Here is a 26,424-nt window from a genome sequence, read left to right as displayed (position 1 = left end):
TAGACAGTTACATGGGTACGATGGGTATAGAGGGATATGGGCCAAATGTGGGCAATTGGGATTAGCTTAGGGGTTTAAAAAAAGGGATGGAATGGACAAGTTGGGCTGAAGGGCCTTGGGGCTAAAGGGATTGCAGGATATGTTGGGGGGGGGGGTGTGGAGTCAGGATATTGAAACGGATTATCAGTGTAGATTGCGCCCCCCCCCACCCCGAGGGCTGTTGAGGTTGTGGTGTGGTGCCACGGGGTGGGGAAGGGGGTTGTGGGGGAGGGTGACTGAGTGAACTGTCCCTGCAAACCTGATGCCCCACCAACGCCCCCCCACCCCCCCCAGGTTCACTGAGCTTTCTGCGGGAGACCCCGGGGCTTTCCCTCGGCCTCCGCGGAGGAGGGCGGGTTGGGGGACGCCCCCTCCCCCTCCTCCCCCTCCTCCTCGGTGTGGGCGAAGCGGTGGTTCAGCATGTGGGAGAGCTGGACAAACCCCCGGCCACACAGCGGGCACTGGAAGGGGCGCTGGGGGGAGTGGACGTGGCGGTGGCTCAGTAGGTGGGAGGACTGGGTGAACCGGCGCCCGCAGTCCGGGCAGGGGTAGGGCCGCTCCCCGGTGTGGAGGCGGCGGTGGGTACGCAGGTGGGAGGAGCGGGTGAAACGCTTGCCGCACTCGGAGCAGGCGAAGGGCCGCTCCCCGGTGTGGAGGCGGCGGTGCCGGAGGAGGGTGGAAGAGTCGGTGAAACCGTCACCACACAGCGGGCAGACAAAGAGCCTCTCCCCGGCGTGCACCCTCTGGTGCCGCAGGCGGTTCGAGGACTGGTTAAAGCCTTTCCCACAGACGGCGCAGGGGTAGGGGCGCTCCCCCGTGTGGACCCGCCGGTGGGTCAGCAGGTGGGAGGAGCGGGTGAAGCGCTTGCCGCACTCGGAGCAGGCGAAGGGCCTCGCCCCGCCGTGGCTGGGCCGGTGTTCCGCCAGCTCACTGGCCAACCGGAACCCAGCCCCACACTCCTCACAACGGTGAGGCTCGTCCTCTCCGCTCTGGCTGCACCGGTGCCGTGCCAGGTTGGAGGGGCGGCTGAAGGCGCGCCCGCAGGCCAGGCACTTGTGCCGGCGGCGCTCATCGGGGGCCAACACTGCCACCTGCCAGGGCTCCGTCTCCCCCTCCACCAGACCCTTGGGGGAGGCGCGGTTCGGACTCCCTCCGTCACCAAACTCCACCGTCTGCCGGCTCTCCGTCTCCCCCTCCACCAGACCCTCGAGGGAGGCGCGGTTCGGACTCCCTCCGTCACCAAACTCCACCGTCTGCCGGCTCTCCGTCTCCCCCTCCACCAGACCCTCGGGGGAGGCGCGGTTCGGTCTCCCTCCGTCACCAAACTCCACCGTCTGCTGGCTCTCCGTCTCCCCCTCCACCAGACCCTCGGGGGAGGCGCGGTTCGGACTCCCTCCGTCACCAAACTCCACCGTCTGCCGGCTCTCCGTCTCCCCCTCCACCAGACCCTCGGGGGAGGCGCGGTTCGGACTCCCTCCGTCACCAAACTCCACCGTCTGCCGGCTCTCCGTCTCCCCCTTCACCAGACCCTCGGGGGAGGCGCGGTTCGGACTCCCTCCGTCACCAAACTCCACCGTCTGCCGGCTCTCCGTCTCCCCCTCCACCAGATCCTCGAGGGAGGCGCGGTTCGGACTCCCTCCGTCACCAAACTCCACCGTCTGCCGGCTCTCCGTCTCCCTCTCCACCAGACCCTCGGGGGAGGCGCGGTTCGGACTCCCTCCGTCACCAAACTCTGCCGTCTGCCGGCTCTCCGTCTCCCCCTCCACCAGACCCTCGGGGGAGGCGCAGTTCGGACTCCCCATCATTGGTCCCTCGCCTCCCCGGAGTCCTGTGGGGACAAAGTAAATAAAATCGAACTGAGAACGAAGGGCTTGTCCTGTGAGCAATGGGTGAGGATTCTGAGTCACAGAGGTTTACAGCATGGAAACAGGCCCCTCGGCCCAACTTGTCCATGTCACTCCATTTTATAGAAACCCCGAAGCTAATCCCAATTGCCCACATTTGTCCCGTATCCCTCTATACCCATCGTACCCAGGTAACTGGGTAAATGCTTTTTAAAAGATAAAATTGTACCCGTCTCTACTACTGCCTCTGGCAGCTTGTTCCAGACACTCACCACCCTCTGGGTGAAAAAATTGCCCCTCTGGACACTTTTGTATCTCTCCCCTCTCACCTTAAACCTCTGCCCTCTAGTTTTAGACTCCCCTACCTTTGGGAAAAGATATTGACTACCTCGCTGATCTGTGCCCCTCATTATTTTATAGACCTCAGCCAGAGAGTGGGGAATGTGTGGAACTCTTTGCCGCAGAAGGCTGTGGAGGGCCGGGTCATTGAGTGTCTTTAAGACAGAGATGGATAGGGTCTTGATGAATAAGGGGATCGGGGTTATGGGGAAAAGGCAGGAGAATGGGGATGAGAAAAATATCAGCCATGATTGAATGGGGGAGCAGACTCAATGGGCCGAGTGGCCTCATTCTGTCCCTGTGTTTTATGGTCTTTTGTGACAATAATAAATCAAATCAAATCCTTCTCCCCTTTGTTCTCTAAGAACGTTATGCTTTGTCTGTATAAAAATGCTAAATTGTCCCTTAGTGTCCAAAGATGTGCAGGTTAGGGTGGATTGGCCGTGCTAAATTGTCCCTTAGTGTCCAAAGATGTGCAGGTTAGGGTGGATTGGCCGTGCTAAATTGTCCCTTAGTGTCCAAAGATGTGCAGGTTAGGGTGGATTGGCCGTGCTAAATTGTCCCTTAGTGTCCAAAGATGTGTAGGTTAGGGTGGATTGGCCGTGCTAAATTGTCCCTTAGTGTCCAAAGATGTGTAGGTTAGGGTGGATTGGCCATGCTAAATTGTCCCTTAGTGTCCAAAGATGTGCAGGTTAGGGTGGATTGGCCGTGCTAAATTGTCCCTTAGTGTCCAAAGATGTGCAGGTTAGGGTGGATTGGCCGTGCTAAATTGTCCCTTAGTGTCCAAAGATGTGTAGGTTAGGGTGGATTGGCCGTGCTAAATTGTCCCTTAGTGTCCAAAGATGTGCAGGTTAGGGTGGATTGGCCATGCTAAATTGCCCCTTAGTGTCCAAAGATGTGCAGGTTAGGGTGGATTGGCCATGCTAAATTGTCCCTTAGTGTCCAAAGATGTGTAGGTTAGGGTGGATTGGCCGTGCTAAATTGTCCCTTAGTGTCCAAAGATGTGTAGGTTAGGGTGGATTGGCCGTGCTAAATTGTCCCTTAGTGTCCAAAGATGTGCAGGTTAGGGTGGATTGGCCGTGCTAAATTGCCCCTTAGTGTCCTGAGATGTGCAGGTTAGACCATAAGACCTGGGTGGGATTGTGGTTGGTGCGGACTCGATGGACCGAACGGCCTCTTTCTGTACTGTAAAATTCGATATTCTAAGAACCTGTCTCAACATCCTCGCCTCCTCACAGGCAAGTGTCCCTTTAAGTAAAAGCCACCCTCCCCACAGCACGCAGTGTCCCTTTAAGTACAAGCCACCCTCCCCACAGCACGCAGTGTCCCTTTAAGTACAAGCCACCCTCCCCACAGCACGCAGTGTCCCTTTAAGTACGAATCGCCCTCCCCACAGCACGCAGTGTCCCTTTAAGTACGAACTGCCCTCCGCACAGCACGCAGTGTCCCTTTAAGTACAAAACTCCCTCCCCACAGCACGCTGTGTCCCTTTAAGTATGAAACTCCCTCCCCACAGCACGCAGTGTCCCTTTAAATACGAGCCGCCCTCCCCACAGCACGCAGTGTCCCTTTAAGTACGAGCCGCCCTCCCCACAACACGCAGTGTCCCTTTAAGTATGAAACTCCCTCCCCACAGCACGCAGTGTCCCTTTAAATACGAGCCGCCCTCCCCACAGCACGCAGTGTCCCTTTAAGTACGAGCCGCCCTCCCCACAGCACGCAGTGTCCCTTTAAGTACGAAACTCCCTCCCCACAGCACGCAGTGCCCCTTTAAATACGAGCCGCCCTCCCCACAGCACACAGTGTCCCTTTAAGTACGAACCGCCCTACTGTTTCTATACAGAAGGGATATTGCCCACAATCTGAGATTATAACTAACAGCCGTGCACACAGAAAATAAAAGAAGGGGTTTTATTTCCTGGGGGTTTTACTCACAGATGTTGGAAAGCTGCTGCTCCACTTTAAGAAACAAACCTGCAGGAGGGAACAGAAAGTTTCCCCCCCAGGATTGAATCAATGCCTGTCTTTCTCTCTCTGTAGCTGGGGATTTTGTAATGAATCTACACACTGGTTTTAAACAGGAGAGAGGTTTAAAAGGGGAACTGTCTGAACACAGCCTGCAGCTCCAGGGCCCAGGCTGGGAACAATGAGAATCCAGGATACTGCTTCCACCAAACTCACGGGAGGAGGGAAGGGAGTGGGGGAAGGGACGGGGAAAGTCACTAATGTCCCACCCTTGTCTGCTGACCATTGGCCCAGACACTCTGTCTCCCAGCTTTCCATTGGCCCGACGGCTCAGGTCAATTTGATTGGATCGGGTTTACGATTCTCACATGTATTAACACACAGCGGGAAGTGTTGTTTCTTGTGCATTGTACAGAGCATACTGTTCATAGAGAAGGAGAGGGTGCAGAATGTTATGTTATAGTCACAGCTAGGGTGTAGAGAAAGATCAACTTAATATTTGATTTATTATTGTCCCATGTATCGGGATATGGCAGAAAGTATTGTTTCTTGTGCACTATACAGACAAAGCATACTGTTCATAGAGGAGGAAAGGAGAGGGTGCAGAATGCAGTGCTCCAGTCAGAGTACAATCAAGGATCCCACACACCCTGGACATTCTCTCTTCCACCTTCTGCTGTTACAATAAATTAAATGTAAATTGTGGGGGTTGCTGCCTCTCCCACCCTTCAGGCAGAGAGTTCCAGATTCCCACCACCCTCTGGGTAAAAATATTTCTCCTCGAATCTCCCGAAATCTCTGTCCCCGCTGGTTATTCACCCTGTTCCAAAGGGGAAAGATTCTTCCTATCTGTGTCCCTCATCATCTGGTACACCTCCCCACCTCAGCCCTCTCTGCTCCGCTGAAATGATCTAGCCCAGGAACCTTCCGGTCAATCTCCTCCGCACCCTCTCCACGGCAATCACATCCTTCCAATGGGGAAGCGAGCAGAACTGCACACAACACTCTAGTTATGGCCTAACCAGTGTTTTATACAGCTCTATCATCACCACCCTGCTCTCATCATCATAGAATCTTATAGTGAAGAGACCATTCGGCCCATCGAGTCTGCACCAACCACAATCCCACCCAGGCCCTCTCCTTGTAACCCTGACACTAAGCAGCAACCCCACCCAGACCTGTTCCCTCGAACCCCAAGTATTTATCCTGCTAATCCCTCAATCATATCAGGATAGTAAATCCACCCTAACCTACACATCTTTGGACACTAAGGGACAATTTAGCACGGCCAGTCCACCCTAACCTGCACATCTTTGGACGCTAAGGGACAATTTAGCACGGCCAATCCACCCTAACCTACACATCTTTGGACGCTAATGGACAATTTAGCACGGCCAATCCACCCTAACCTACACATCTTTGGACGCTAATGGACAATTTAGCACGGCCAATCCACCCTAACCTGCACATCTTTGGACACTAATGGACAATTTAGCACGGCCAATCCACCCTAACCTGCACATCTTTGGACACTAAGGGACAATTTAGCATGGCCAATCCACCCTAACCTGCACATCTTTGGACACTAAGGGACAATTTAGCATGGCCAATCCACCCTAACCTACACATCTTTGGACTGTGGGAGGGAACCGGAGCACCTGAAGGAACCCACGCAGACACAAGGGAGAATGTGCAGACTCCGCACAGCCAGATGCTCTACAGAGAGAGAGGGGGAGGCCATTCAGTCCTTTCTACTGTGAGTCAAAATAGAAGCAAACTCAAAAACCATCCACCCATTCCAATCCACCCTCCAGGCTTCCGGCCCCTAATCCTGCAGGTTATACAGCACATCCGACATGGAACACAGCATTCCCTTAGAGTTTCTGTTCCAACCAACTATTCCGGCAGTGAATCCAGACACCGCCAATTTCTCGGTGATAAAAGATTTTTTTGGGCTCAACGGTGACACAGTGGGTTAACACTGCTGTCTCACAGCGCCAGGGACCCGGGTTCGATTCCCGGGGGCACGGTGACACAGTGGGTTAGCACTGCTGTCTCACAGCGCCAGGGACCCGGGTTCGATTCCCAGGGGCACGGTGACACAGTGGGTTAACACTGCTGTCTCACAGTGCCAGGGACCCGGGTTCGATTCCCGGGGGACACGGTGACACAGTGGGTTAGCACTGCTGTCTCACAGCGCCAGGGACCCGGGTTCGATTCCCGGGGGCACGGTGACACAGTGGGTTAGCACTGCTGCCTCACAGCGCCAGGGACCCGGGTTCGATTCCCGGGGGCACGGTGACACAGTGGGTTAACACTGCTGTCTCACAGCGCCAGGGACCCGGGTTCGATTCCCCGGGGGCACGGTGACACAGTGGGTTAACACTGCTGTCTCACAGCGCCAGGGACCCGGGTTCGATTCCCAGGGGGCACGGTGACACAGTGGGTTAGCACTGCTGTCTCACAGCGCCAGGGACCCGGGTTCGATTCCCGGGGACACGGTGACACAGTGGGTTAGCACTGCTGTCTCACAGCGCCAGGGACCCGGGTTTGATTCCCGGGGGCACGGTGACACAGTCGGTTAACACTGCTGTCTCACAGCGCCAGGGACCCGGGTTCGATTCCCCGGGGGCACGGTGACACAGTGGGTTAGCACTGCTGTCTCACAGCGCCAGGGACCCGGGTTCGATTCCCGGGGGCACGGTGACACAGTGGGTTAGCACTGCTGCCTCACAGCGCCAGGGACCCGGGTTCGATTCCCCGGGGGCACGGTGACACAGTGGGTTAGCACTGCTGTCTCACAGCGCCAGGGACCCGGGTTCGATTCCCGGGGGCACGGTGACACAGTGGGTTAACACTGCTGTCTCACAGCGCCAGGGACCCGGGTTCGATTCCCCGGGGGCACGGTGACACAGTGGGTTAGCACTGCTGTCTCACAGCGCCAGGGACCCGGGTTCGATTCCCGGGGGCACGGTGACACAGTGGGTTAGCACTGCTGTCTCACAGCGCCAGGGACCCGGGTTCGATTCCCGGGGACACGGTGACACAGTGGGTTAGCACTGCTGTCTCACAGCGCCAGGGACCCGGGTTCGATTCCCGGGGACACGGTGACACAGTGGGTTAGCACTGCTGTCTCACAGCGCCAGGGACCCGGGTTCGATTCCCGGGAGCACGGTGACACAGTGGGTTAGCACTGCTGTCTCACAGCGCCAGGGACCCGGGTTCGATTCCCGGGGGCACGGTGACACAGTGGGTTAGCACTGCTGTCTCACAGCGCCAGGGACCCGGGTTCGATTCCCGGGGGCACGGTGACACAGTGGGTTAGCACTGCTGTCTCACAGAGCCAGGGACCCGGGTTCGATTCCCAGGGGGCACGGTGACGCAGTGGGTTAACACTGCTGTCTCACAGCGCCAGGGACCCGGGTTCGATTCCCGGGGACACGGTGACACAGTGGGTTAACACTGTTGTCTCACAGCGCCAGGGACCCGGGTTCGATTCCCAGGCGCACGGTGACACAGTGGGTTAACACTGCTGTCTCACAGCGCCAGGGACCCGGGTTCGATTCACGGGGGCACGGTGACACAGTGGGTTAGCGCTGCTGTCTCACAGCGCCAGGGACCCGGGTTCGATTCCCGGGCGCACGGTGACACAGTGGGTTAACACTGCTGTCTCACAGCGCCAGGGACCCGGGTTCGATTCCCGGGGGCACGGTGACACAGTGGGTTAGCGCTGCTGTCTCACAGCGCCAGGGACCCGGGTTCGATTCCCGGGCGCACGGTGACACAGTGGGTTAACACTGCTGTCTCACAGCGCCAGGGACCCGGGTTCAATTCCCGGGCGCACGGTGACACAGTGGGTTAGCACTGCTGCCTCACAGCACCAGGGACTCGGGTTCGATTCCCGGGGACACGGTGACACAGTGGGTTAGCACTGCTGTCTCACAGCGCCAGGGACCCGGGTTCGATTCCCGGGCGCACGGTGACACAGTGGGTTAGCACTGCTGTCTCACAGCGCCAGGGAACCGGGTTCGATTCCCGGGGGCACGGTGTCACAGTGGGTTAGCACTGCTGCCTCACAGCACCAGGGACCCGGGTTCGATTCCCCGGGGGCACGGTGACACAGTGGGTTAGCACTGCTGCCTCACAGCACCAGGGACCCGGGTTCGATTCCCGGGAGCACGGTGACACAGTGGGTTAGCACTGCTGTCTCACAGCGCCAGGTACCCGGGTTCGTTTCCCAGGGGCACGGTGACACAGTGGGTTAGCACTGCTGTCTCACAGCACCAGGTACCCGGGTTCGTTTCCCAGGGGCACGGTGACACAGTGGGTTAGCACTGCTGTCTCACAGCGCCAGGTACCCGGGTTCGATTCCCCGGGGGCACGGTGACACAGTGGGTTAGCACTGCTGTCTCACAGCGCCAGGGACCCGGGTTCGATTCCCGGGGGCACGGTGACACAGTGGGTTAGCACTGCTGTCTCACAGCGCCAGGGACCCGGGTTCGATTCCCGGGGACACGGTGACACAGTGGGTTAGCACTGCTGTCTCACAGCGCCAGGGACCCGGGTTCGATTCCCGGGGACACGGTGACACAGTGGGTTAGCACTGCTGTCTCACAGCGCCAGGGACCCGGGTTCGATTCCCGGGAGCACGGTGACACAGTGGGTTAGCACTGCTGTCTCACAGCGCCAGGGACCCGGGTTCGATTCCCGGGGGCACGGTGACACAGTGGGTTAGCACTGCTGTCTCACAGCGCCAGGGACCCGGGTTCGATTCCCGGGGGCACGGTGACACAGTGGGTTAGCACTGCTGTCTCACAGAGCCAGGGACCCGGGTTCGATTCCCAGGGGGCACGGTGACGCAGTGGGTTAACACTGCTGTCTCACAGCGCCAGGGACCCGGGTTCGATTCCCGGGGACACGGTGACACAGTGGGTTAACACTGTTGTCTCACAGCGCCAGGGACCCGGGTTCGATTCCCAGGCGCACGGTGACACAGTGGGTTAACACTGCTGTCTCACAGCGCCAGGGACCCGGGTTCGATTCACGGGGGCACGGTGACACAGTGGGTTAGCGCTGCTGTCTCACAGCGCCAGGGACCCGGGTTCGATTCCCGGGCGCACGGTGACACAGTGGGTTAACACTGCTGTCTCACAGCGCCAGGGACCCGGGTTCGATTCCCGGGGGCACGGTGACACAGTGGGTTAGCGCTGCTGTCTCACAGCGCCAGGGACCCGGGTTCGATTCCCGGGCGCACGGTGACACAGTGGGTTAACACTGCTGTCTCACAGCGCCAGGGACCCGGGTTCAATTCCCGGGCGCACGGTGACACAGTGGGTTAGCACTGCTGCCTCACAGCACCAGGGACTCGGGTTCGATTCCCGGGGACACGGTGACACAGTGGGTTAGCACTGCTGTCTCACAGCGCCAGGGACCCGGGTTCGATTCCCGGGCGCACGGTGACACAGTGGGTTAGCACTGCTGTCTCACAGCGCCAGGGAACCGGGTTCGATTCCCGGGGGCACGGTGTCACAGTGGGTTAGCACTGCTGCCTCACAGCACCAGGGACCCGGGTTCGATTCCCCGGGGGCACGGTGACACAGTGGGTTAGCACTGCTGCCTCACAGCACCAGGGACCCGGGTTCGATTCCCGGGAGCACGGTGACACAGTGGGTTAGCACTGCTGTCTCACAGCGCCAGGTACCCGGGTTCGTTTCCCAGGGGCACGGTGACACAGTGGGTTAGCACTGCTGTCTCACAGCGCCAGGTACCCGGGTTCGATTCCTGGGGGCACGGTGACACAGTGGGTTAGCACTGCTGTCTCACAGCGCCAGGTACCCGGGTTCGTTTCCCAGGGGCACGGTGACACAGTGGGTTAGCACTGCTGTCTCACAGCGCCAGGTACCCGGGTTCGATTCCCGGGGGCACGGTGACACAGTGGGTTAACACTGCTGTCTCACAGCGCCAGGGACCCGGGTTCGATTCCCGGGGGGCACGGTGACACAGTGGGTTAGCACTGCTGTCTCACAGCGCCAGGGACCCGGGTTCGATTCCCCGGGGGCACGGTGACACAGTGGGTTAACACTGCTGTCTCACAGTGCCAGGGACCCGGGTTTGATTCGCGGGGGCACAGTGACACAGTGGGTTAGCGCTGCTGTCTCACAGCGCCAGGGACCCGGGTTCGATTCCTGGGGGCACGGTAACACAGTGGGCTAGCGCTGCTGCCTCACAGCGCCAGGGACCCGGGTTCGATTCCCGGGGGCACGGAGACACAGTGGGTTAGCACTGCTCTCTCACAGCGCCAGGGGCCGGGTTTGATTCCCGGGGGCACGGTGACACAGTGGGTTAGCACTGCTGTCTCACAGTGTCAGGGACCCGGTTTAGATTCCTGGGGTCACGGTGACACAGTGGATTAGCACTGCTGTCTCACAGCGCCAGGGACCCGGGTTCGATACCCGGGGGCACGGTGACACAGTGGGTTAGCACTGCTGTCTCACAGCACACAGGGACCCGGGTTCGATTCCCAGGGGCACAGTGACATAAGAACATAAGAAATAGGAGCAGGAGTAGGCCATCCAGCCCCTCGAGCCTGCCCCGCCATTCAATAAGATCATGGCTGATCTGTCGCTGCTCAGTTCCACTTTCCCGCTTTCTCCCCATAACCCTTAATCCCCTCTCTTATCAAAAACCCATCAACCCGCATCTTAAAAATATTTAGCGTGGTAGCCTCCACCACTTCAACGGGCAGAGAATTCCAGAGATTCACCACCCTTTGAGTGAAGAAGTTCCTCCTCAACTCCGTTCTAAACCGCCCCCCTTTTATCTTGAGGCTGTGCCCCCTAGTCCTACTGTCTTTTTTGAGCGGGAAGAGTCTCTCCACCTCTATCCTGTCCATCCCATTCATCATCTTATACGTCTCAATGAGATCTCCCCTCATTCTTCTAAATTCTAACGAGTACAAGCCTAGTCTATTCAGCCTCTCCTCATAGCTCAACCCCCTCAACTCCGGTATCAGCCTAGTAAACCTCCTCTGCACTCCCTCCAAGGCCAAAATATCTTTGCGCAGGTGCGGCGCCCAAAACTGCACACAGCACTCCAGCTGCGGCCTCACCAATGCCTTATACAGCTGCAGCAAGACCTCCCTACTTTTATATTCAGTCACACAGTGGGTTAGCACTGCTGTCTCACAGCGCCAGGGACCCGGGTTCGATTCCCGGGGGCACGGTGACACAGTGGGTTAGCACTGCTGTCTCACAGCGCCAGGTACCCTGGTTCGATTCCCAGGGGCATGGTGACACCGTGGGTTAGCACTGCTGCCTCACAGCGCCAGGGACCCAGGTTGGATTCCCAGGGGCACGGTGACACAGTGGGTTAGCACTGCTATCTCACAGCGCCAAAGACCCGGGTTCAATTCCCGGGGGGCACGGTGAGACAGTGGGTTAGTACTGCTGTCTCACACTGCCAGGGACCCGGGTTTGATTCCCGGGGGCACGGTGACACAGTGGGTTAGCACTGCTGTTTCACAGTGCCAGGGACCCGGGTTCGATTCCCGGGGGCACGGTGACACAGTGGGTTAACACTGCTGTCTCACAGCACCAGGGACCCGGGTTCGATTCCCGGGGGCACGGTGACACAGTGGGTTAGCGCTGCTGTCTCACAGCGCCAGGGACCCGGGTTCGATTCCCGGGGGCACGGTGACACAGTGGGTTAGCACTGCTGTCTCACAGTGCCAGGGACCCGGGTTCGATTCCCGGGGGCACGGTGACACAGTGGGTTAGCGCTGCTGTCTCACAGTGCCAGGGACCCGGGTTCGATTCCCGGGGACACGGTGACACAGTGGGTTAGCACTGCTGTCTCACAGCGCCAGGGACCCGGGTTCGATTCCCAGGGGGCACGGTGACACAGTGGGTTAACACTGCTGTCTCACAGCGCCAGGGACCCGGGTTCGATTCCCGGGGACACGGTGACACAGTGGGTTAACACTGCTGTCTCACAGCGCCAGGGACCCGGGTTCGATTCCCAGGCGCACGGTGACACAGTGGGTTAGCACTGCTGTCTCACAGCGCCAGGGACCCGGGTTTGATTCCCGGGGGCACGGTGACACAGTGGGTTAGCACTGCTGTCTCACAGCGCCAGGGACCCGGGTTCGATTCCCGGGGGCACGGTGACACAGTGGGTTAGCACTGCTGTCTCACACCGCCAGGGACCCGGGTTCGATTCCCGGGGGCACGGTGACACAGTGGGTTAGCACTGCTGTCTCACAGCGCCAGGGACCCGGGTTCGATTCCCGGGGGGCACGGTGACACAGTGGGTTAGCACTGCTGTCTCACAACGCCAGGGACCCGGGTTCGATTCCCGGGGGCACGGTGACACAGTGGGTTAGCACTGCTGTCTCACAGCGCCAGGGACCCGGGTTCGATTCCCGGGGGCACGGTGACACAGTGGGTTAGCGCTGCTGTCTCACAGCGCCAGGGACCCGGGTTCGATTCCCGGGGGCACGGTGACACAGTGGGTTAGCGCTGCTGTCTCACAGTGCCAGGGACCCGGGTTCGATTCCCCGGGGGCACGGTGACACAGTGGGTTAGCACTGCTGTCTCACAGTGCCAGGGACCCGGGTTCGATTCCCGGGGGGCACGGTGACACAGTGGGTTAGCACTGCTGTCTCACAGAGCCAGGGACCCGGGTTCGATTCCCGGGGGCACGGTGACACAGTGGGTTAGCACTGCTGTCTCACAGCGCCAGGGACCCGGGTTCAATTCCTGGAGGCATGGTGACACAGTGGGTTAGCACTGCTGTCTCACAGCGCCAGGGACCCGGGTTCGATTCCCGGGGGCACGGTGACACAGTGGGTTAGCACTGCTGTCTCACAGCGCCAGGGACCCGGGTTCGATTCCCCGGGGGCACGGTGACACAGTGGGTTAGCACTGCTGTCTCACAGCGCCAGGGACCCGGGTTCGATTCCCGGGGGCACGGTGACACAGTGGGTTAGCACTGCTGTCTCACAGCGCCAGGGACCCGGGTTCGATTCCCCGGGGGCACGGTGACACAGTGGGTTAGCACTGCTGTCTCACAGCGCCAGGGACCCGGGTTCGATTCCCGGGGGCACGGTGACTCAGTGGGTTAGCACTGCTGTCTCACAGCGCCAGGGACCCGGGTTCGATTCCCAGGGGGCACGGTGACACAGTGGGTTAACACTGCTGTCTCACAGCGCCAGGGACCCGGGTTCGATTCCCGGGGACACGGTGACACAGTGGGTTAACACTGCTGTCTCACAGCGCCAGGGACCCGGGTTCGATTCCCAGGCGCACGGTGACACAGTGGGTTAGCACTGCTGTCTCACAGCGCCAGGGACCCGGGTTCGATTCCCGGGCGCACGGTGACACAGTGGGTTAACACTGCTGTCTCACAGCGCCAGGGACCCGGGTTCGATTCCCGGGCGCACGGTGATACAGTGGGTTAACACTGCTGTCTCACAGCGCCAGGGACCCGGGTTCGATTCCCGGGGGCACGGTGACACAGTGGGTTAGCGCTGCTGTCTCACAGCGCCAGGGACCCGGGTTCGATTCCCGGGCGCACGGTGACACAGTGGGTTAACACTGCTGTCTCACAGCGCCAGGGACCCGGGTTCGATTCCCGGGCGCACGGTGACACAGTGGGTTAGCACTGCTGCCTCACAGCACCAGGGACCCGGGTTCGGTTCCCGGGGACACGGTGACACAGTGGGTTAGCACTGCTGTCTCACAGCGCCAGGGACCCGGGTTCGATTCCCGGGGACACGGTGACACAGTGGGTTAGCACTGCTGTCTCACAGCGCCAGGGACCCGGGTTCGATTCCCGGGGGCACGGTGTCACAGTGGGTTAGCACTGCTGCCTCACAGCACCAGGGACCCGGGTTCGATTCCCCGGGGGCACGGTGGCACAGTGGGTTAGCACTGCTGCCTCACAGCACCAGGGACCCGGGTTCGATTCCCGGGAGCATGGTGACACAGTGGGTTAGCACTGCTGTCTCACAGCGCCAGGTACCCGGGTTCGTTTCTCAGGGGCACGGTGACACAGTGGGTTAGCACTGCTGTCTCACAGCGCCAGGTTCCCGGGTTCGTTTCCCAGGGGCACGGTGACACAGTGGGTTAGCACTGCTGTCTCACAGCGCCAGGTACCCGGGTTCGATTCCCGGGGGCACGGTGACACAGTGGGTTAGCACTGCTGTCTCACAGCGCCAGGTACCCGGGTTCGATTCCCGGGGGCACGGTGACACAGTGGGTTAACACTGCTGTCTCACAGCGCCAGGTACCCGGGTTCGATTCCCGGGGGGCACGGTGACACAGTGGGTTAGCACTGCTGTCTCACAGTGCCAGGGACCCAGGTTTGATTCCCGGGGGCACGGTGACACAGTGGGTTAGCACTGCTGCCTCACAGCACCAGGGACCCGGGTTTGATTCGCGGGGGCACAGTGACACAGTGGGTTAGCGCTGCTGTCTCACAGCGCCAGGGACCCGGGTTCGATTCCTGGGGGCACGGTAACACAGTGGGCTAGCACTGCTCTCTCACAGCGCCAGGGGCCGGGTTTGATTCCCGGGGGCACGGTGACACAGTGGGTTAGCACTGCTGTCTCACAGTGTCAGGGACCCGGGTTCGATTCCCGGGGGCACGGTGACACAGTGGGTTAGCACTGCTGTCTCACAGCACACAGGGACCCGGGTTCGATTCCCAGGGGCACGGTGACATAAGAACATAAGAAATAGGAGCAGGAGTAGGCCATCCAGCCCCTCGAGCCTGCCCCGCCATTCAATAAGATCATGGCTGATCTGTCGCTGCTCAGTTCCACTTTCCCGCTTTCTCCCCATAACCCTTAATCCCCTCTCTTATCAAAAACCCATCAACCCGCGTCTTAAAAATATTTAGCGTGGCAGCCTCCACCACTTCAACGGGCAGAGAATTCCAGAGATTCACCACCCTTTGAGTGAAGAAGTTCCTCCTCAACTCCGTTCTAAACCGCCCCCCTTTTATCTTGAGGCTGTGCCCCCTAGTCCTACTGTCTTTTTTGAGCGGGAAGAGTCTCTCCACCTCTATCCTGTCCATCCCATTCATCATCTTATACGTCTCAATGAGATCTCCCCTCATTCTTCTAAATTCTAACGAGTACAAGCCTAGTCTATTCCCGGGGGCACGGTGACACAGTGGGTTAGCACTGCTGCCTCACAGCACCAGGGACCCGGGTTCGATTCCCGGGAGCATGGTGACACAGTGGGTTAGCACTGCTGTCTCACAGCGCCAGGTACCCGGGTACGTTTCCCAGGGGCACGGTGTCACAGTGGGTTAGCACTGCTGCCTCACAGCGCCAGGGACCCGGGTTCGATTCCCAGGGGCACGGTGACACAGTGGGTTAGCGCTGCTATCTCACAGCGCCAGGGAACCGGGTTCGATTCCCGGGGGGCACGGTGTCACAGTGGGTTAGCACTACTGCCTCACAGCGCCAGGGACCCGGGGTCGATTCCCGGAGGCACGGTGACACAGTGCGTTAACACTGCTGTCTCACAGTGTCAGGGATCCGGTTTAGATTCCTGGGGGCACGGTGACACAGTGGGTTAGCACTGCTGTCTCACAGCGCCAGGGACCCGGGTTCGATTCCCGGGGGCACGGTGACACAGTGGGTTAGCACTGCTGCCTCACAGCGCCAGGGACCCGGGTTCGATATCCGGGGGCACGGTGACACAGTGGGTTAGCGCTGCTGTCTCACAGCACCAGGGACCCGGGTTCGATTCCCAGGGGCACAGTGACACAGTGGGTTAGCGTTCGATTCCCGGGGGGCACGGTGACACAGTGGGTTAGCACTGCTGTCTCGCAGCGCCAGGGACCCGGGTGCGATTCCCAGGGGCACGGTGACACAGTGGGTTAGCACTGCTGCCTCACAGAGCCAGAGAGCCAGGGACCAGGTTCGATTCCCGAGGGCACGGTGACACAGTGAGTTAGCACTGCTGCCTCACAGCGCCAGGGACCTGGGTTCGATTCCCGGGGGCACAGTGACACAGTGGGTTAGCACTGCTGTCTCACAGCGCCAGGGACCTGGGTTCGATTCCTGTAACGTGGTGATCAGAAGAATCTTAAATCCTGTTCACCCCCTGTGTCTTGAACCAGTTTCCTCTCCCTCGGGATCAAGGCTGGGTTTTCTCCACCACTGGTTGATGGGTTCCGTTGGCATGACGACCAGGATGCTTCTCCCACTGCTCCCCACCTCCCCAGTCTGTGTGAAGCTCACACCCGTGGAACCACGCGCAGTTGAGATAGTGACCAGTCGATTCTGATGGGTCTGCATCAGTATTTATTATCCGCCGTGGACTCCAGCCCCCTCCCTCGCCTTTCCCCAACACAGGCATCTCCTATTCAGCTCTCTCGTGTGTTTATCCAGTGTTTCCTTCAATGCATCTCCTGTGAATGCATGGATTTCACTACCACAGAGAGTCATAGAGGTTTACAGCATGCAAACAGACCCTTCGGCCCAACTTCTCCATGCTGCCCTTTTTTTTAAACCCCTAAGCTAATCCCAATTGCCCACATTTGGCCCATATCCCTCTATACCCATCGTACCCATGTAACTGTCTAAATGCTTTTTAAAAGATAAAATTGTACCCGTCTCTACTACTGCCTCTGGCAACTCGTTCCAGACACTCACCACCCTCTGGGTGAAAAAATTGCCCCTCTGGACACTTTTGTATCTCTCCCCTCTCACCTTAAACCTCTGCCCTCTAGTTTTAGACTCCCCTACCTTTGGGAAAAGATATTGACTATCTCGCTGATCTGTGCCCCTCATTATTTTATAGACCTCTATAAGATCACCCCTCAGCCTCCTACGCTCCAGAGGAAAAAGTCCCAGTCTATCCAGCCTCTCCTTATAACTCAATCCATCAAGTCCCGGTAACATCCTAGTAAATCTTTTCTGCACTCTTTCTAGTTTAATAATATCCTTTCTATAATAGGGTGACCAGAATTGTACACAGTATTCCAAGTGTGGCCTTACCAATGTTTTGTACAACTTCAACAAGACGTCCCAACTCCTGTATTCAATGTTCTGACCGATGAAACCAAGCATGCCGAATGCCTTCTTCACCATTCTGTCCACCTGTGACTCCACTTTCAAGGAGCTATGAATCTGTCCCCCTAGATCTCTTTGTTCTGTAACTCTCCCCAACACCCTACCATTAACTAAGTCCTGCCCTGGTTCAATCGACCATAATGCATCACCTCACATTTATCTAAATTAAACTTCATCTGCCATTCGTCAGCCCACTGGCCCAATTGACCAAGATCCCGTTGCAATAGGAGATAACTTCCTTCACTGTTCACTACACCATCAGTCTTGCTGGATTGGCCGTGTTAAATTGCTCCTTAATGTCCAATGGTGTGCAGGGTTAGATGGATTAGTGGAGTAAATATATGGGGTTACGAGAACAGGGCCTGGTTAAGATATTCCGTCGATGAGTCGGATGCAGACCGGATGAGCTGAATGGCCTCCTCCTGCTTTGCACAGATTCCATGATCTTGTGACCTAGTTGCCTCTTATCACGGAGGCATCAAGGAAGTGAATGGAACACCCGTTTGAGGAGGGAGCTGATGCACTTGGCAGGTGTTCAGCTCAGTGAACCCTGGGTCAGTGAAAGCGAGGGGATCAGTCAGGTGATTAAGGACAGCAATAATAGCAGAATCCCACACTGCTCCCCTGCCTCCCTCGACAGTTCTGTGAGGACACGCTGACGTTTCAGCAGGTCGGACGAGTGGGTGAAGCGCTCCCCGCAGGCTGGGCAGGAGAAAGGCCCCTCGGCGTCAACCCCCTGGGCGAGTCTGCAGCCTGGGGTCTGCCCCCTGTCTCTCCCCCCACAGCCAGCGCAGAGTAAGGACACCTGGTCAGTGACACTGAGCTCTTCTTCACGTCGTTAGTGTACGTTTAATCTGGACCAACTGACGGGCAGCACGACAGCTCAGTGATAATCACTGTCTGCTGTACAGTTACAGAGACTCGGGTCAGATCTCCGGATCAATGTCTGTGGGAGTCTGCACATTCTCCCCGTGCTTGCGTGGGTTTTCTCCGGGTGCTCCGGTTTCCTCCCACATCCCATAAACGTGCTTTTTAGGCTGATTGGCGTCAATAAATTGTCCCTGAATTGGATCTCCCTTAACCTGGCGCACATATAATTCCCTAAATTTCCACCCCCTTTATTGTGGAGTTCCACTGGAGGTGGACGGGAGCGTTGACGAGGGACTTCAGTGAGGCACTCAGTGTGTTGAAATGGGCGGCGCGGGCTTGTAGGGCGAAGGGCCTGTTTCCTGTACTGTTCTTTGTTCTTTCATCATCAGTCCGCACTCAAACACAAATGCTCAGACCCTGATGATCCTTGCTGACAAGATCTCCTCCTGCCGAAAGGTTCGAGGTCCGAGTAAGAGACAGAGAGATTACTCATGGACAAGGGAACGATCGAGGGTTACTGTGGGAGACAGCTAGGAAAGTGGAGTTGAGGTTGCACTCGGGTCAACCATGATCTTATTGAACAACAGTCTCGATGGGCTGAATGGCCGATCCCAATCCTATCACCGATGATCTTGTGACCTAGTTGCCTCTCATCACGGAGGCATCAAAGAACAGATGCACTTTGCAACCCACAGTTCTAGTGTCTTCCTGTCTCTCCAAAGTTTCAGTTGAAGCCTGGTCCACACACGGGTGCAGTCTCTCCCCTGTTGTGAATGCTGCGATGTATTTTCAGGCTATGTACTTGGTTAAGAAAATTTGGCATGTCAGCTACGACTCTCACCAACTTTTACAGATGCCCCATAGAAAGCCTCCTTTCTGGTTGTATCACAGCTCGGTCTGGGCTCCTGCTCTGCCCAAGACCGCAAGGAACTACAAAACGTCGTGAATGTAGCCCAATCCATCACACAAACCAACCTCCCATCCATTGACTCTGTCTACACTTCCCGCTGCCTCAGGAAAAGCAGCCGGTATAATTAAGGACCCCACACACCCCGGACATTCTCTCTTCCACCTTCATCCGTCGGGAAAAAGATACAAAAGTCTGAGGTCCCGTACCGACCGACTCAAGAACAGCTTCTTCCCTGCTGCTGTCAGACTTTTGAATGGACCTACCTCGCATTAAGCTGATCTTTCTCTACACCCTCGCTGTGACTGTAACACTACATTCTGCACCCTCTCCTTTCCTTCTCTATGAACGGTATGCTTTGTATAGCATGCAAGAAACAATACTTTTCACTGGATGTTAATATATGTGACAATAATAAATCCAATCAAAAGAAGCTCTTTCCACACTCAGTGCACTCTCACTCAGGGCTGTGTGTGTGTGTGTGTGTGGGGGGGGTGTGTGTGTGTGTGTGGAGGGGTGTGTGTGTGTGTCTCTCAGCGATTTGCCAGTCACACTGATGTTTAAAGCCTTCTGAAGCGGACAGAACGAAGAAACGTTTTTCCTTCTGTGTTGACAGGTCGATGATATTCCGATCCTGATGAACATGAGTTTGTCAGATGTTGATGTGATGTTTGATTTGAGATTTCTGTCTGTAAATCCTCACCTGGAAAAGGATTTTACATTACAGTCAGTACAGGATAGAAATGCAGAACTGACAATTCTAGTTTCTTCAGAACGTTCTTCCCACTCCTGAAACTGTGGATCTCCCGTCCTCTCTCACCCCACTCCCTCAGTGAAATCGAGAGTGCCTCCACATCCTCTCGATGGTGGACACCCCCTTTGAGAGGTTTCCTCTGTTACTCCTCTTGATTCCAGCGACAGGCAGTGTGGTGGTTAGTGCTGCTCCCTCACAGGTCCAGGGACCCGGGTTCCGTACCAGCCTCAGGTGACTCAGCCTTGGTGATTATTTTCCAAATGTCGCTGGATTCCGGGGAAGTGCCGGAAGATTGGAAAACGGCTAATGTTACGCCGTTGTTTAAGAAGGGTCACAGGTAAAAGGCAGGGAATTATAGGCCGGTTAGTTTAACGTCTGTTGTCGGAAAAATGTTAGAATCCGTGATCAAGGAGAAAATAGCGAGGCATCTTGAGGAGAACTGTTTGATAGAGCAGACGCAGCACGGTTTCGTTAAGGGGAAGTCGTGTCTGACGAATTTATTGGAATTCTATGAGGATGTGTCTAGGGCGGTGGATAGAGGAGAGCCGGTGGATGTGGTCTTTCTTGATTTTCGGAAGGCGTTTGACAAGGTGCCTCACAAGAGGTTATTGCAGAAGGTCGGGGGCATGGAGTTGGGAGTAGGGTTTAGCGTGGGTAGAGGATTGGCTGTCAAATAGGAGGCAGAGAGTGGGGGTCAATGGGTGCTATTCGGATTGGCGGTTGGTGACTAGTGGAGTGCCCCAGGGGTCGGTGCTGGGGCCTCAGCTATTCACCATTTATATAGATGATCTGGAGGAGGGAACTGAGTGTATGGTGTCGAAATTTGCTGATGACACCAAGATTGGTGGAACAGCAAATTGCGCGGAGGGTGTGGAGAGTCTGCAGAAGGATCTAGATAGGCTGGGCGAATGGGCCAGGAACTGGCAAATGGAATTTAATGTTGGCAAATGTGAGGTTGTCCACTTTGGTAGGAATAATGGTAGGAAGGACTATTACTTACGTGGCAAAAAACTGCAGCAAGCGACGGTGCAGAGGGGCCTCGGGGTCCTTGTGCATGAGTCGCAAAAACCCAGCTTGCAGGTGCAGCAGGTGGTCAGGAAGGCGAATGGGATGCTGGCCTTCATAGCGAGGGGGATTGAATATAAAAGTAGGGAGATCTTGCTGCAACTGTATAGGGCACTGGTGAGGCCGCAGCTGGAGTACTGTGTGCAGTTTTGGTCGCCGCACTTACGCAAGGATATTTTGGCCTTGGAGGGAGTGCAGAGGAGGTTTACTAGGCTGATTCCGGAGTTGAGGGGGTTGAACTTTGAGGAGAGGCTGAATAAACTAGGCTTGTACTCGTTAGAGTTTAGAAGAATGAGGGGAGATCTCATTGAGACATTTAAGATGATGAATGGGATGGATAGGATAGAGGTGGAGAGGCTCTTCCCGCTCAGAAAGGACAGTAGGACTAGGGGGCACAGCCTCAAGATAAAGGGGGGGCGGTTTAGAACAGAGTTGAGGAGGAACTTCTTCACTCAAAGGGTGGTGAATCTCTGGAATTCTCTGCCCGTTGAAGTGGTGGAGGCTGCCTCGCTAAATATTTTTAAGACGCGGGTTGATGGGTTTTTGATAAGCGAGGGGATTAAGGGTTATGGGGAGAGGGCGGGAATGTGGAACTGTTCTCCCCCACCGTGTCTGCCTGACTGTTCCAGTTTCCCCCTGTACTCCAAAGTTGGACACTAAGGGACAATTTAGCATGGCCAATCCACCCTACCCAGCACATCTTTGGAGTATGGGAGGAAACTGGAGCACGCGGAGGAAACCCACACAGACACGGAGAGAACGTGAGACTCCGCACAAACAGTGATCCAAGCCGGGAATTCAACCCAGGTCCCTGGAGCTGTGAAGCAGCAGTGCTAACCACTGTATTACCATTTTGATTTATTACTGTCACATGTATTAACATACAGTGAAAAGTATTGTTTCTTGTGCGCTTTACAGACAAAGCATACTGTTCATAGAGAGGGAAAGGAGAGGGTGCAGAATGTAGTGTTACAGTCACAGCTAGGGTGAGGAGAAAGATCAACTTAATGCAATTTGGTTTGATTTATTATTGTTCCAAGTATTGGGATACAGTGAAAAGTATTGTTTCTTGTGCGCTACACAGACAAAGCATACAGTTCATAGACTACATGGGGGAAGGAATAGACAGGGTGCAGAATGTAGTGCTACAGTCATAGCTAGTGTATAAAGGTAAACATAATGCAATTTGATTTATTATCACGTGTATAAGCATACAGTGAAAAGTATTGTTTCTTGCACACTATACAGACAAAGCATACCATTCATAGAGAAGGAAAGGAGGGTGCAGAATATAGTGTTATACTCATAGCTAGGGTGTAGAGAAAGATCAACTTAATGTGACATGATTTGATTTATTATTGTCACGTGTATTAACATACGGTGAAAAGTATTGTTTCTTGTGCGGTACACAGACAAAGCATACCGTTCATAAAGAAGGAAAGAAGAGGGAGCAGAATATAGTGTTACAGTCACAGCGAGGGTGGAAAGAATTTTTTTAAGAAATCCAACTTTTTCCCAAGGGAATGACCATTCTGGAGCAGTGGGTGGGGGGAGGAGGAGAGGGAGGGTGGAGAAACAGGAATCTCACTGAGAGAGGGATGGTGGGGGCAGACAGGGGAATGGAAGGAGACAGCACCCACAATGCCGCGCGCTCCAGCAAGCCCTCTATCCATCAGCCTGGGCCAATGCGCATGCGCCGACTCCCCACACCCGCCGCCATTTTGAGTAGTCAATCCGAAAGGGAAGCGACAACATGGCGGCCCGGCCGCCGCCTCTATCCACCCTCTCTAAAACTACTCCGACCGGAACCAGGACTGGCCCGGCAGCTCGGACACAGTGCCCAGCGGCCACAAGATGTCGGGAGAGGCCGCTCTCTCTCTCTCCTACCTCCCTCCAATTCCAACGGCCGATGCGCTCCCTCTCTGTCGGAGGCTCGCCGACACTGCGCCTGCGCTGTTGTCACGCGCGGCTGCCGGCTCGCGCGCCGTAGACAGTGCGCCTGCGCACTCTTCCTGAGTGGTTGCCGGCTTGCGCCGCTGACATTGCGCCTGCGCATTCTTCCCTGGCGGCTGCCGGCTCCAGCGCTTGCGCAAGTGTCGCGGGTGCCTGCCGATACTGCGCCTGCGGACATGCCTGAAGCGGCCGCTGACAGTGCGCCTGCGCACATTGTCTGGACGGCCGCCGGCTGCGGTGCGTGCGCAGTAGCTCCCTGCCGGAAGGTTGCCCATTGAGAAGTCCTCTGAAGACCAGGTGACTGAGTCCAGGGGGTTTCATGGGTTTGCAGCAGGGACACAGGCCCTTCGGCCCAACATGTGATGACAGGGGGGATTTAGTGGTGGGAGATGAGGAAATGGCTGAGGCCTCGGTCTTCACAGAGGAGGACACGAATAGTTTGCCGGATATTAAAGATAGAAGGATGGTAGGAGTTGAGGGCCTGAATGCGATTACTGTCACTAGAGGGGTAGTGCTTGATAGACTAATGGGACTGAAGGTGGACAAGTCCTCAGGACCGGATGGAATGCATCCCAGGGTTCTGAAGGAAATGGCAGAGGTGATAGTGGATGCTTTAGTAATTATTTAGCAAAATTCACTGGATTCCGGGTAAGTGCCGGAAGATTGGAAAACGGCTAATGTTACGCCGCTGTTTAAAAAAGGTAACAGACAAAAGGCAGGGAATTATAGGCCGGTTAGTTTAACGTCTGTAGTTGGAAAAATGCTGGAAACCGTCATCAAAGAAGAAATAGCGAGGCACCTAGAAAAGAATGGTTTGATAGAGCAGACGCAGCACGGATTCGTTAAGGGGAAGTCGTGTTTGACAACTTTATTGGATTTCTATGAGGATGTGACTAGTGCAGTAGACAGAGGGGAACCAGTGGATGTGGTGTTTTCAGATTTTCAAAAGGTGTTTGATAAGGTGCCTCACAAAAGCTTGCTTCAGAAGGTTAGGATGCACGGAGTTGGGGGTAGGGTGTTAGCGTGGATAGAGGATTGGCTGTCTAATAGGAGGCAGAGAGTCGGTATCAATGGGTGCTATTCTGGTTGGCAGTTGGTGACTAGTGGAGTGCCTCAGGGATCTGTGCTTGGGGCCTCAGCTATTTACCATTTATATAGATGATCTGGAGGAGGGGGCTGAGTGTAGGGTGACGAAATTTGCTGATGACACAAAGATGAGTGGTAAAGCAAATTGTGTGGAGGGTGTGGAAAGCCTGCAGAGGGATCTGGATAGGCTGAGCGAGTGGGTGAGGACCTGGCAGATGGAGCACAATGTTAGCAAGTGTGAGGTTATCCACTTTGGCAGAAATAATAGTAGGAGAGATTATTATTTAAAGGGCGAAAAGCTGCAGCATGCGACGGTGCAGAGGGACCTGGGGGTCCTTGTGCATGAGTCGCAAAAACCCAGTCTGCAGGTGCAGCAGGTGATCAGGAAGGCAAATGGGATGCTGGCCTTTATAGTGAGGGGGATAGAATATAAAAGCAGGGAGGTCTTGCTGCAACTGTACAGGGCACTGGTGAGGCCGCAGCTGGAGTACTGTGTGCAGTTTTGGTCGCCGCACCTGTGCAAGGATATTTTGGCCTTGGAGGGAGTGCAGAGGAGGTTCACTAGGCTGATACCGGAGATGAGGGGGTTGGACTATGAAGAGAGACTAAATAGACTGGGTCTGTACTTGTTGGAGTTTAGAAGGATGAGGGGGGGATCTTATAGAGACGTATAAGATAATGAAAGGGATGGATAGGGTAGAGGTAGAGAGATTTTTCCCGCTCAGAAAGGACAGCAGGACTAGAGGGCACAGCCTCAAGATAAGAGGGGGACAGTTTAGAACGGAGTTGAGGAGGAACTTCTTCACTCAAAGGGTGGTGAATCTCTGGAATTCTCCGCCTGTTGAAGTGGTGGAGGCTGCCTCGTTAAATATATTTAAGACACGGGTAGATAGGTTTCTGATAGACAGGGAATTAAGGGTTATGGGGAGAAAGCGGGAAAGTGGAACTGATCCACTTCAGATCAGCCATGATCTTATTGAATGGCGGGGCAGGCTCGAAGGGCTAGATGGCCGACTCCTGCTCCTATTTCTTATGTCCCTGCCCTTCCCTTTCTTGTTTACCCCTAAACTCATCCCAATTGCCCACATTTGGCCCATATCCCTCTATACCCATCTGAGTCCCCAGACTGTGGTTCTGGACCATTGGGGACATCCTCCCTACATCTACCCTGTCCAGTCCTCTTAGAATTTTATAATTCTCTATGAGATTCTCAACCCCATTCATCTTAACTCCAGCCAAAACAATCCTATCTTTGGGTGACACAGTGGATTTACACTGCTACCTCACAGCTCCAGGGACCCGGCTTCCATTCCCGGCTCAGCTCACTGTCTGTGTGGAGTCTGCACGTTCTCCCCGTGTCTCGTGAATTTCTTCCAGGTGCTCCGATTTCCTCCCATACCGCAAAGATGTGCAGGTTAGGGTGGATTGGCCGTGTTAAATTGTCCCTTAGTGTCCAAAGATGTGTAGGTTAGGGTGGATTGGCCGTGTTAAATTGTCCCTTAGTGTCCAAAGATGTGCAGGTTGGGGTGGATTGGCCGTGCTAAATTGTCCCTTAGTGTCCAAAGATGTGTAGGTTAGGGTGGATTGGCCGTGCTAAATTGTCCCTTAGTGTCCAAAGATGTGCAGGTTAGGGTGGATCGGCCGTGCTAAATTGTCCCTTAGTGTCCAAAGATGTGCAGGTTAGGGTGGATTGGCCGTGCTAAATTGTCCCTTAGTGTCCAAAGATGTGCAGGTTAGGGTGGATTGGCCGTGCTAAATTGTCCCTTAGGGTCCAAAGATGTGTAGGTTAGGGTGGATTGGCCGTGCTAAATTGTCCCTTAGTGTCCAAAGATGTGTGGGTTATATTGATTGGCCGTGCTAAATTGTCCCTTCATGTCCTGAGTTGTGTAGGTTGAAGGGATTAGTGGGTAAAATATGTAGAGATATGGGGGTAGGGCCTGGGTGGGATTGTGGTCAGTGCAGACTCGCTGGGCCGAATGGCCCCTTTCTGCACTCTGATTCTAACCTAGTCAATCTCTCATGGTCAGCAGTAGATTCTTCATTTCAAATTTTTTATTGAATTCAAATTCCACCATCAGCCAAGGTGGGATTCATAGAGGTTTACAGCAGGGAAACAGACCCTTCGGCCCAACTTCTCCATGCTGCCCCCTTTTTTTAAACCCCGAAGCTAATCCCAATTGTCCACATGTGGCCCATATCCCTCTATACCCATCGTACCCATGTAACTGTCTAAATGCTTTTTAAAAGATAAAATTGTACCCGTCTCTACTACTGCCTCTGGCAGCTCGTTCCAGACACTCACCACCCTCTGGGTGAAAAAATTGCCCCTCTGGACACTTTTGTATCTCTCCCCTCTCACCTTAAACCTCTGTCCTCTAGTTTTAGACTCCCCTACCTTTGGGAAAAGATATTGACTATCTCGCTGATCTGTGCCCCTCATTATTTTATAGACCTCTATAAGATCACCAGAATTGTACACAGTATTCCAAGTGTGGCCTTCCCAATGTCTTGTACA

General features: G+C 55.7%; 1 protein-coding gene across 1 annotated transcript; it reads right to left on the bottom strand.

Annotated features, from left to right (window-relative positions):
* Positions 1-335: 335 nt before the first annotated feature.
* LOC145339605 (uncharacterized) lies at positions 336-22,803 on the bottom strand. The gene is made up of 2 exons (XM_080184105.1): positions 22,758-22,803; positions 336-1,867 (listed from the first exon to the last, which is right to left on the bottom strand). The coding sequence occupies exon 2, from the start codon at positions 1,842-1,844 to the stop codon at positions 336-338; it is 1,509 nt and encodes a 502-aa protein (XP_080040231.1). The 5' UTR covers positions 1,845-1,867; positions 22,758-22,803.
* Between the last annotated feature and the right edge of the window lie 3,621 nt (positions 22,804-26,424).

Source organism: Carcharhinus amblyrhynchos, unplaced genomic scaffold (genome assembly GCF_965287045.1).
Source record: "Carcharhinus amblyrhynchos unplaced genomic scaffold, sCarAmb.v2.hapA scaffold_567, whole genome shotgun sequence".
NCBI classification, from domain to species: Eukaryota; Metazoa; Chordata; class Chondrichthyes; order Carcharhiniformes; family Carcharhinidae; genus Carcharhinus; species Carcharhinus amblyrhynchos.
The sequence above is the reverse complement of the archived record's forward strand: the minus strand, read 5'-3'. Positions and strand labels throughout refer to the sequence as shown.

Excerpts from the sequence above, each read along its gene's own strand:
- LOC145339605 (XM_080184105.1), bottom strand. The coding sequence starts at position 1,844 with ATGATGGGGAGTCCGAACTGCGCCTCCCCCGAGGGTCTGGTGGAGGGG.